Raw genomic sequence first — 11,916 nt, forward strand, 5'->3', positions numbered from 1 at the left:
CTCTCCCTCTGTCTCTCCCTCTGTCTCTCCCTGTCTTTCTCTTTGTCTTTCTGTCTCCCTCTCTCCCTGTCTCTCTCTCTGTCTGTCTCTGTCTCTCCATTGCCCCCTGTCTTTACCATGTTAACTACTGTACATGTTTATGTGTGTGTGTGTGTGTGTGTGTGTGTGTGTGTGTGTGTGTGTGTGTGTGTGTGTGTGTGTGTGTGTGTGTGTGTGTGTGTGTGTGTGTGTGTGTGTGTGTGTGTGTGTGTGTGTGTGTGTGTGTGTGTGTGTGTGTCTGTGTCTCTGTGGGTCCTGTATAGGTTCTCTTGGGGGAGGTGAATGCAGGTCTCAGCACCACCCAGGTGGTGGTCAAGGAGCTGAAGGCCAGTGCCAGTGTCCAGGACCAGATGCACTTCCTGGAAGAGGCACAGCCATACCGGTCAGAACTACAACAATATGGATCCCATACCCTGTATACCCCACCCTTTGCATCCAGTACAATTAATTAATTAATCAATCAATTGGTGAATGAATGAATGAATGCCTATATATGGTTATCCTGCTACCTCTTTCCATGTGTTCTGACTGTATGTTCACTATAAACTATGACAGTAAATGTGACTGTTGAACTATGACCCATCTCCTCTACCTCCCCCTTCCCCCAGTGCCCTCCAGAACCCAGCCCTCCTGCAGTGCCTGGCACAGTGCTCAGAGGTCACACCTTATCTACTGGTCATGGAGTTCTGTCCTCTGGTGAGAGAAACCTCCCCTAACCCCCTGACCCCCTAACCCCTAAACCCTAACCCCTAACCCCCTAGCCCCCTAACCCCTAACCCCCTAGCCCCCTAAACCCTATCTCAGAGGTTACACCGTATCTACTGGTCATGGAGTTCTGTCCTCTGGTGAGAGAAACCTCCCCTAACCCCCTAGCCACCTAACCCCTAAACCCTAACCCCTAACCCCCTAGCCCCCTAAACCCCTAAACCCTAACCCCTATCTCAGAGGTCACAACCACCTTCTATATGGAGTTATCTAGTGAGATGGATACTTGCTCCCCCTGTTGGTGGAATACAGTACTGTTACAGCCAGGGACAATCTGCTCTCTACCCTTTCCTCTGGGTTTGCAGAAGGGTCTGAGCTTCCACCATACTGCTAACACCTTACAGAGTAGAGTTTCCACCATACTGCTAACACCTTACAGAGTAGAGTTTCCACCATACTGCTAACACCTTACAGAGTAGAGTTTCCACCATACTGCTAACACCTTACAGAGTAGAGTTTCCACCATACTGCTAACACCTTACAGAGTAGAGTTTCCACCATACTGCTAACACCTTACAGATCAGAGTTTCCACCATACTGCTAACACCTTACAGAGTAGAGTTTCCATCATACTGCTAACAGAAAGGTTGGGATGTCCCAAATGGCATCCTATATTCACATCCACTGCACTACTTTTGACCATGTTCGCTATATAGTGCACTGGGGAATGTGGTGATATAGAGTGCCAAATCGTTTTATGACATCACTTCCTGTCCTGGTCATCAGGGCGACCTGAAGAGTTACCTGCGCAGCTGTCGGGCGGCTGACTCCGTGACCCCTGATCCCCTGACCCTCCAGCGAATGGCGTGCGAGATCGCCTCGGGCCTGCTGCACCTGCACAAACACAACTTCATTCACAGGTGGGTTAGTGGACACCTGCACAAACACAACTTCATTCACAGGTGGGTTAGTGGACACCTTCACAAACACAACTTCATTCACAGGTGGGTTAGTGGACACCTTCACAAACACAACTTCATTCACAGGTGGGTTAGTGGACACCTTCACAAACACAACTTCATTCACAGGTGGGTTAGTGGACACCTTCACAAACACAACTTCATTCACAGGTGGGTTAGTGGACACCTTCACAAACACAACTTCATTCACAGGTGGGTTAGTGGACACCTGCACAAACACAACTTCATTCACAGGTGGGTTAGTGGACACCTTCACAAACACAACTTCATTCACAGGTGGGTTAGTGGACACCTTCACAAACACAACTTCATTCACAGGTGGGTTAGTGGACACCTTCACAAACACAACTTCATTCACAGGTGGGTTAGTGGACACCTTCACAAACACAACTTCATTCACAGGTGGGTTAGTGGACACCTTCACAAACACAACTTCATTCACAGGTGGGTTAGTGGACACCTGCACAAACACAACTTCCTTACGAACTCGAGTCCTAATGAAAGTCCTAGAACATATCAATCATTCCAGAGCAATATGTTTCTGATATGTTGTAGTGAAGAGTAATGATATATACACTGTATGTATGGTAACATACATGTTGTAGGGAAGAGTAATGATATATACACTGTATGTACGGTAACATACATGTTGTAGTGAAGAGTAATGATATATACACTGTATGTATGGTAACATACATGTTGTAGTGAAGAGTAATGATATATACACTGTATGTATGGTAACATACATGTTGTAGTGAAGAGTAATGATATATACACTGTATGTATGGTAACATACTGTTATGCAGGTGAATGAGGACCCAAAAGCGACTTGGCGAAAACAGAGTCTTTAATCCAGTAAAGTAAAATACAATCAAAAAACACAACTTCCACTCGTAATGACGAGAACCGACTGGAGACTCGATCTTGAACAGCAGGTAGCCTCGGGAAGGCACTTGAACCTAGCAGCCTCAGACACCTGCTCACCACGCAGCATCTGAGGGAAACACGACACGACTGGGCGAAACACAAACACAGCACGGTGACCAATACATACAAGGATCCGACAGGACAGGAACGGAAAACAAAGGAAGAAATAGGGACTCTAATCAGGGGAAAGGATCGGGAACAGGTGTGGGAAGACTAAATGATTGATTAGGGGAATAGGAACAGCTGGGAGCAGGAACGGAACGATAGAGAGAAGAGAGAGCGAGAGAGTGAGAGAGGGAGGGGGAGAGAGAGGGATAGAAAGAGGGAACGAACCTAATAAGACCAGCAGGGGGAAACGAACAGAAGGGAAAGCATAATGACAAGACAATATATGACAAAACATGACAGTACCCCCCCACTCACCGAGCGCCTCCTGGCGCTCTCGAGGAGGAACACTGGCGGCAACGGAGGAAATCATAGATCAAACGGTCCAGCACGTCCCGAGAAAGAACCCAACTCCTCTCCTCAGGACCGTAACGGAAAAACGAAAAAAAAAAAAAGGGAAACTAGGGTACTACTCTAAAAAAAAATGAGACACGGGTAGAGAACTGAAAACTTTAGAGCAAACAGGACCACACAGGCCAGGAGAGTAACAACTAGGGACAGACTGAGACACAGCAAGGGCAGGAACAAGAACAGGAGAGATGCGATGGCAGGGAACAGACTGAGACCCAGCAAGACCAGGAGCAGAAGCAGAAAAATACGCACAAGGGTGGACCCCATCGTCAGTATCGGAGCGCTGGGACAGAATGGCTCCCACGCCCACCCCGACGCGTCAACCTCAACAAAAAACTGTTTAGTGACGTCAGGTGCAACAAGGATAGGAGCGGAAGCAAAACGCTTCTTAAAGAGATCAGAACAACAATCATACGACCGGTGAGGAGGAAGGGAGTTGGTTCTGGACCGACTGAAGACCGTGCGCAGACCATGATATTCCTCCGGCACTCCTGTCAAATCACCAGGTTCCTCCTGAGAAGAGGGGACAGAACAAACAGGAGAAATAGCAGACATTAAACACTTCACATGACAAGAAACGCTCCAGGAAAGGACAGAACCACTAGACCAATCAAAAGAAGGATTATGACACACTAGCCAGGGATGACCCAAAACAACAGGTGTAAAAGGTGAACAAAAAATCAAAAAAGAAATGGTCTCACTATGGTTACCAGATACAGTGAGGGTTAAAGGTAGTGTTTCATATAATATACTGGGGAGAGGACTACCATCCAAGGCAAACATGACCGTGGGCTCCCTAACTGTCTGAGAGGAATGTCATGTTCCCGCGCCCAGGCTTCGTCCATAAAACAGCCCTCTGCCCCAGAGTCTATTAATGCACTGCAGGATGCTGCCGATCCGGTCCAGCGTAGATGGACCGGTAAAGTAGTACATGTACTTGACGGAGAGGACCGTCTAGTAGCGCTTATCAGTCGCCCTCCGCTTACTGATGAGCTCTGGCCTTTAACTGGACATGAAATGACAAAATGACCAGCGGAACCGCAATAGAGACAGAGGCGGTTGGTGATTCTCCGTTCCCTCTCCTTAGTCGAGATGCGAATACCCCCCAGCTGCATGGGCTCAACACCTGAGTCAGTGGGGAAAGACGGTAGTGTCGGAGAGAGGGGAGACACAGTTAACGCGAGCTCTCTTCTATGAGCTCGGTGACGAAGATCTACCCGTCGTTCAATGCGAATAGCGAGTTCAATCAAAGAATCCACGCTGGATGGAACCTCCCGAGAGAGAATCTCATCCTTAACCTTAGCGTGGAGTCCCTCCAGAAAACGAGCGAGCAACGCCTGCTCGTTCCAGTTACTGGAGGCAGCAAGAGTGCGAAACTCTATTGAGTAATCCGTTATGGATCGATTACCTTGACATAGGGAAGACAGGGACCAGGAAGCTTCTTTCCCAAAAACTGAGCGATCAAAAACCCTTATCATCTCCTCTTTAAAGTTCAGATAATTGTTAGTACACTCAGCGCTTGCCTCCCAGATAGCTGTGCCCCACTGCCGAGCCCGACCAGTAAGGAGTGATATGACGTAGGCAATCCGAGCTCTCTCTCTTGAGTATGTGTTGGGTTGGAGAGAGAACACGATATCACACTGGGTGAGAAAGGAGCGGCACTCAGTGGGCTGCCCAGAATAACAAGGTGGGTTATTAACCCTAGGTTCCGGAGGCTCGGAAGAACCGGAAGTAGCTGGTGACACGAGACGAAGACTCTGATACTGTCTTGAGAGGTCGGAGACCTGAGCGGCCAGGGTCTCAACGGCATGTCGAGCAGCAGACAATTCCTGCTCGTGTCTGCCGAGCATCGCTCCCTGGAACTCGAGAGTAGAGTAGAGAGAATCCATAGTCGCTGGGTCCATTCTTGGTCGGATCCTTCTGTTATGCAGGTGAATGAGGACCCAAAAGCGACTTGGCGAAAACAGAGTCTTTAATCCAGTAAAGTAAAATACAATCAAAAACACAACTTCCACTCGTAATGACGAGAACCGACTGGAGACTCGATCTTGAACAGCAGGTAGCCTCGGGAAGGCACTTGAACCTAGCAGCCTCAGACACCTGCTCACCACGCAGCATCTGAGGGAAACACGACACGACTGGGCGAAACACAAACACAGCACGGTGACCAATACATACAAGGATCCGACAGGACAGGAACGGAAAACAAAGGAAGAAATAGGGACTCTAATCAGGGGAAAGGATCGGGAACAGGTGTGGGAAGACTAAATGATTGATTAGGGGAATAGGAACAGCTGGGAGCAGGAACGGAACGATAGAGAGAAGAGAGAGCGAGAGAGTGAGAGAGGGAGGGGGAGAGAGAGGGATAGAAAGAGGGAACGAACCTAATAAGACCAGCAGGGGGAAACGAACAGAAGGGAAAGCATAATGACAAGACAATATATGACAAAACATGACACATACATGTTGTAGTGAAGAGTAATGATATATACACTGTATGTATGGTAACATACATGTTGTAGTGAAGAGTAATGATATATACACTGTATGTATGGTAACATACATGTTGTAGTGAAGAGTAATGATATATACACTGTATGTATGGTAACATACATGTTGTAGGGAAGAGTAATGATATATACACTGTATGTACGGTAACATACATGTTGTAGTGAAGAGTAATGATATATACACTGCATGTATGGTAACATACATGTTGTAGTGAAGAGTAATGATATATACACTGTATGTATGGTAACATACATGTTGTAGTGAAGAGTAATGATATATACACTGTATGTATGGTAACATACATGTTGTAGTGAAGAGTAATGATAGATACACTGTATGTATGGTAACATACATGTTGTAGTGAAGAGTAATGATATATACACTGTATGTACGGTAACATACATGTTGTAAGGACATAAAACCGATAGAGGGAACTGAATCGGTATGATCTGGAGGATGTTGAAGGATCTGGTCTCACTCTGACACATCCCACCCTAGATACAACTGGGACTGTGCAGCTGGTCTGTCTCCAAATTAACATGATATTGAGGATATTATATACATCACAATCTGTTCCTAATTACCTTACCTGTTTAAATAAATGTTCAAATAAAATATGGAAATATGTAAGGATATGACTGAAGCTGTGTTGCTCTGGCTCCGCCTGCTGGTCTGTCCCGGTAACAACATCCTGGTGCTGCCTGAGTGACTCTCACCAACTCCAGCATCAGTGATTTTGTTGCCGGGGAACCCCTCTCTCCTTGTTACCATGGTAGCAGCCAATCATGTGCTGAGGAGCTGATGATAGGTAGAGTTAAGATCAACAAAATCTCGCTGCCTGTGTAGTAGTCAGAAATAGCTACAGAGAAAAATGAGAAATCCACGTAGCTACTTGTGCAGTCATACCAGTGAATTACACCCGTACTTTATGCTATTGCGCGGTAAATGTTGTGAAGCATCATGTTTTCCTGTGGTACAATACATTCAATAACAATGATTGAATGGTTTATTGTGATACGATATTACTGCAGTCAGAGGATTACATATGGTTTAGTCTGGTCTAGTGACTGGGTGGCAGGTAGCCTAGCGGTTAAGAGCGTTGCGCCAGTAACTGAAAGGTTGCTGGTTTGAATCTCTGAGCAGACTAGGTGAAAAATCTGACGATGTGCCCTTGAGCAAGGTACTTAACCCTAAATGCTGCTGTAAGTCTCTCTGGATAACAGCGTCTGCTAAATGGCTATAATGTAACAATGTGATGAACTGTTCCTCCCTCTCCTCTTTACAGTGACCTGGCCTTAAGGAACTGCCTTCTGACCTCAGAGAGGACAGTAAAGATAGGAGACTATGGCCTCTCACACAGCAGATACAAGGTGAGTCTACAGTAATAAACCAGTCTTGGTGAATCTACAGTAATAAACCAGTCTTGGTGAATCTACAGTAATAAACCAGTCTTGGTGAATCTACAGTAATAAACCAGTCTTGATGAGTCTACAGTAATAAACCGGTTCTTGGTGAATCTACAGTAATAAACCAGTCTTGGTGAATCTACAGTAATAAACCAGTCTTGGTGAATCTACAGTAATAAACCAGTCTTGATGAGTCTACAGTAATAAACCAGTCTTGGTGAGTCTACAGTAATAAACCAGTCTTGTTGAATCTACAGTAATAAACCAGTCTTGGTGAGTCTACAGTAATAAACCAGTCTTGGTGAATCTACAGTAATTAACCAGTCTTGGTGAATCTACAGTAATTAACCAGTCTTGGTTAGTCTACAGTAATAAACCAGTCTTGGTGAATCTACAGTAATAAACCAGTCTTGGTGAGTCTACAGTAATAAACCAGTCTTGGTGAATCTACAGTAATTAACCAGTCTTGGTGAATCTACAGTAATTAACCAGTCTTGGTTAGTCTACAGTAATAAACCAGTCTTGGTGAATCTACAGTAATAAACCAGTCTTGGTTAGTCTACAGTAATAAACCAGTCTTGGTGAATCTACAGTAATTAACCAGTCTTGGTGAATCTACAGTAATTAACCAGTCTTGGTGAATCTACAGTAATTAACCAGTCTTGGTGAATCTACAGTAATTAACCAGTCTTGGTGAATCTACAGTAATTAACCAGTCTTGGTGAATCTACAGTAATTAACCAGTCTTGGTGAATCTACAGTAATTAACCAGTCTTGGTGAATCTACAGTAATTAACCAGTCTTGGTGAATCTACAGTAATTAACCAGTCTTGGTGAATCTACAGTAATTAACCAGTCTTGGTGAATCTACAGTAATTAACCAGTCTTGGTGAATCTACAGTAATTAACCAGTCTTGGTGAATCTACAGTAATTAACCAGTCTTGGTGAATCTACAGTAATTAACCAGTCTTGGTGAATCTACAGTAATAAACCAGTCTTGGTGAATCTACAGTAATAAACCAGTCTTGGTGAATCTACAGTAATAAACCAGTCTTGGTGAATCTACAGTAATTAACCAGTCTTGGTGAATCTACAGTAATTAACCAGTCTTGGTGAATCTACAGTAATTAACCAGTCTTGGTTATATTGTATGATGTATATTTCTACATACTGAATAGTGGGTGGGACAGAAGAATAGTTTCCATTGTAACAGACAGACAATAAAGTAGTATTTCCATCTAATGATTCTGCTCTATTCTACTCTGTAGGATGACTACTTTGTGACTCCAGACCAGATCTGGGTGCCGCTGCGTTGGATCGCCCCAGAGCTCATAGACGAGGTGCATGGTAACCTACTAGTGGTGGACCAGACTAAGGACAGCAACGTCTGGTGAGCAGGGGAGGGGTCAGGGGTTCAAGGGTGTAGGAGTGAATGGTGTCAGCACCATACACTATGGTTGACTCAGCCCCTATGGTGTTATTGTTAAGGTCAACGACACAGCTCTTCAACCACAGCTAGCCTGATCCCAGATTTGACTTATGGTGTTATTGATACAACTCTTCAACCACAGCTAGCCTGATCCCAGATTTGACTTATGGTGTTATTGATACAACTCTTCAACCACAGCTAGCCTGATCCCAGATTTGACTTATGGTGTTATTGATACAGCTCTTCAACCACAGCTAGCCTGGTCCCAGATTTGACTTATGGTGTTATTGATACAACTCTTCAACCACAGCTAGCCTGATCCCAGATTTGACTTATGGTGTTATTGATACAACTCTTCAACCAAACCTAGCCTGGTCCCAGATCAGTTTGTGCTCTTTCCAACTCGATAGCTCATTGTCAATCCAGATGTGACATGACAATGAGTGACGAGCAGTTGTCATGACAACACAAACACACTGAGACTAAATAAAGGCTAATTAAAGCCTGCTACAACTAATCGAACCTCTATTGAATAGAGCTCTGTGTTTTCCCTGCCTAAGAGAAACCCTGGGGTCTGGTGTCCAGAGTTTTTCCTAGTCAGGCCACATGGTCACCTATGAAGTTCCTCATTTGAAGACGTTACTTCCTGGGTTTGTCTCTGTTCTAGGTCTCTGGGAGTGACTATCTGAAGACTTCCTGGGTTTGTCTCTGTTCTAGGTCTCTGGGAGTGACTATCTGAAGACGTTATGGGTTTGTCTCTGTTCTAGGTCTCTGGGAGTGACTATCTGAAGACGTTATGGGTTTGTCTCTGTTCTAGGTCTCTGGGAGTGACTATCTGAAGACGTTATGGGTTTGTCTCTGTTCTAGGTCTCTGGGAGTGACTATCTGAAGACGTTATGGGTTTGTCTCTGTTCTAGGTCTCTGGGAGTGACTATCTGAAGACTTCCTGGGTTTGTCTCTGTTCTAGGTCTCTGGGAGTGACTATCTGAAGACGTTATGGGTTTGTCTCTGTTCTAGGTCTCTGGGAGTGACTATCTGAAGACTTCCTGGGTTTGTCTCTGTTCTAGGTCTCTGGGAGTGACTATCTGAAGACGTTACTTCATAGGTTTGTCTCTGTTCTAGGTCTCTGGGAGTGACTATCTGAAGACTTCCTGGGTTTGTCTCTGTTCTAGGTCTCTGGGAGTGACTATCTGAAGACGTTATGGTTTTTTTCTCTGTTCTAGGTCTCTGGGAGTGACTATCTGAAGACGTTATGGGTTTGTCTCTGTTCTAGGTCTCTGGGAGTGACTATCTGAAGACGTTTCTTCCTGGGTTTGTCTCTGTTCTAGGTCTCTGGGAGTGACTATCTGAAGACGTTATGGGTTTGTCTCTGTTCTAGGTCTCTGGGAGTGACTATCTGAAGACGTTATGGGTTTGTCTCTGTTCTAGGTCTCTGGGAGTGACTATCTGAAGACTTCCTGGGTTTGTCTCTGTTCTAGGTCTCTGGGAGTGACTATCTGAAGACGTTATGGGTTTGTCTCTGTTCTAGGTCTCTGGGAGTGACTATCTGAAGACGTTATGGGTTTGTCTCTGTTCTAGGTCTCTGGGAGTGACTATCTGAAGACGTTATGGGTTTGTCTCTGTTCTAGGTCTCTGGGAGTGACTATCTGAAGACGTTATGGGTTTGTCTCTGTTCTAGGTCTCTGGGAGTGACTATCTGAAGACTTCCTGGGTTTGTCTCTGTTCTAGGTCTCTGGGAGTGACTATCTGAAGACGTTATGGGTTTGTCTCTGTTCTAGGTCTCTGGGAGTGACTATCTGAAGACTTCCTGGGTTTGTCTCTGTTCTAGGTCTCTGGGAGTGACTATCTGAAGACGTTACTTCATAGGTTTGTCTCTGTTCTAGGTCTCTGGGAGTGACTATCTGAAGACTTCCTGGGTTTGTCTCTGTTCTAGGTCTCTGGGAGTGACTATCTGAAGACGTTATGGTTTTTTTTCTCTGTTCTAGGTCTCTGGGAGTGACTATCTGAAGACGTTATGGGTTTGTCTCTGTTCTAGGTCTCTGGGAGTGACTATCTGAAGACGTTTCTTCCTGGGTTTGTCTCTGTTCTAGGTCTCTGGGAGTGACTATCTGAAGACGTTATGGGTTTGTCTCTGTTCTAGGTCTCTGGGAGTGACTATCTGAAGACGTTATGGGTTTGTCTCTGTTCTAGGTCTCTGGGAGTGACTATCTGAAGACTTCCTGGGTTTGTCTCTGTTCTAGGTCTCTGGGAGTGACTATCTGAAGACGTTATGGGGTTTGTCTCTGTTCTAGGTCTCTGGGAGTGACTATCTGAAGACGTTATGGGTTTGTCTCTGTTCTAGGTCTCTGGGAGTGACTATCTGAAGACGTTATGGGTTTGTCTCTGTTCTAGGTCTCTGGGAGTGACTATCTGAAGACGTTATGGGTTTGTCTCTGTTCTAGGTCTCTGGGAGTGACTATCTGGGAGTTGTTTGAGTTGGGGAACCAGCCGTACAGACACTACACTGACAGACAGGTCCTGACTTACGCTGTGAAGGAACAGCAGCTCAAACTAACCAGGCCCCGGCTCAAAGTACCCCTGGCTGAGCGCTGGTGAGTACACACACACAGATACACACACACACACAAACACACACGCGCATGCACACATTCACACACAAATGCATAAATGCACTAATGCGCACACGGGCGACTACACAGGATACACAACAATCCTTTGGTCTGTAACCAATCATTAGTACTCCCTATCCTCATATCAACCAATCAATGCCTTTTATACTGGCGCACAAACCAACCATTAGTCTTCTTCTCCTGACATGGGTTGTAATCAATACCTTATTAAAATGGCTATGAGTCTCTCATTTGGTCAGCACCATATAATACATATTTCTGGCATCTCACACATACAGTACACAACACCTACAGTGGGGAGAACAAGTATTTGATACACTGCCGATTTTGCAGGTTTTCATACTTACAAAGCATGTAGAGGTCTGTAATTTTTTATCATAGGTACACTTCAACTGTGAGAGACGGAATCTAAAAAAAAATCCAGAAAATCATATTGTATGATTTTTAAGTCATTAATTTGCATTTTATTGCATGACATAAGTATTTGATACATCAGAAAAGCAGAACTTAATATTTGGTACAGAAAACTTTGTTTGCAATAACAGAGATCATACGTTTCCTGTAGTTCTTGACCAGGTTTGCACACACTGCAGCAGGGATTTTGGCCCACTCCTCCATACAGACCTTCTCCAGATCCTTCATGTTTCGGGACTGTCGCTGGGCAATACGGACTTTCAGCTCCCTCCAAAGATTTTCTATTGGGTTCAGGTCTGGAGACTGGCTATGCCACTCCAGGACCTTGAGATTCTTCTTACGGAGCCACTCCTTAGTT

At 45.0% G+C, this 11,916-nt stretch overlaps 1 protein-coding gene across 1 annotated transcript; it reads left to right on the plus strand.

Annotated features, from left to right (window-relative positions):
* Positions 1–284: 284 nt before the first annotated feature.
* LOC124029867 (serine/threonine-protein kinase LMTK1-like) lies at positions 285–11,105 on the plus strand (the record flags this gene model as incomplete). Its single annotated transcript, XM_046341432.1, has 6 exons — positions 285–421; positions 648–735; positions 1,531–1,664; positions 6,964–7,048; positions 8,354–8,475; positions 10,956–11,105. Coding segments are annotated over exons 1-6 (611 nt in total), but the record flags the coding sequence as incomplete, so codon positions are not given.
* Between the last annotated feature and the right edge of the window lie 811 nt (positions 11,106–11,916).

The sequence above is a fragment of the Oncorhynchus gorbuscha genome, unplaced genomic scaffold, assembly GCF_021184085.1.
Source record: "Oncorhynchus gorbuscha isolate QuinsamMale2020 ecotype Even-year unplaced genomic scaffold, OgorEven_v1.0 Un_scaffold_7994, whole genome shotgun sequence".
In the NCBI taxonomy this organism is placed as follows: domain Eukaryota; kingdom Metazoa; phylum Chordata; class Actinopteri; order Salmoniformes; family Salmonidae; genus Oncorhynchus; species Oncorhynchus gorbuscha.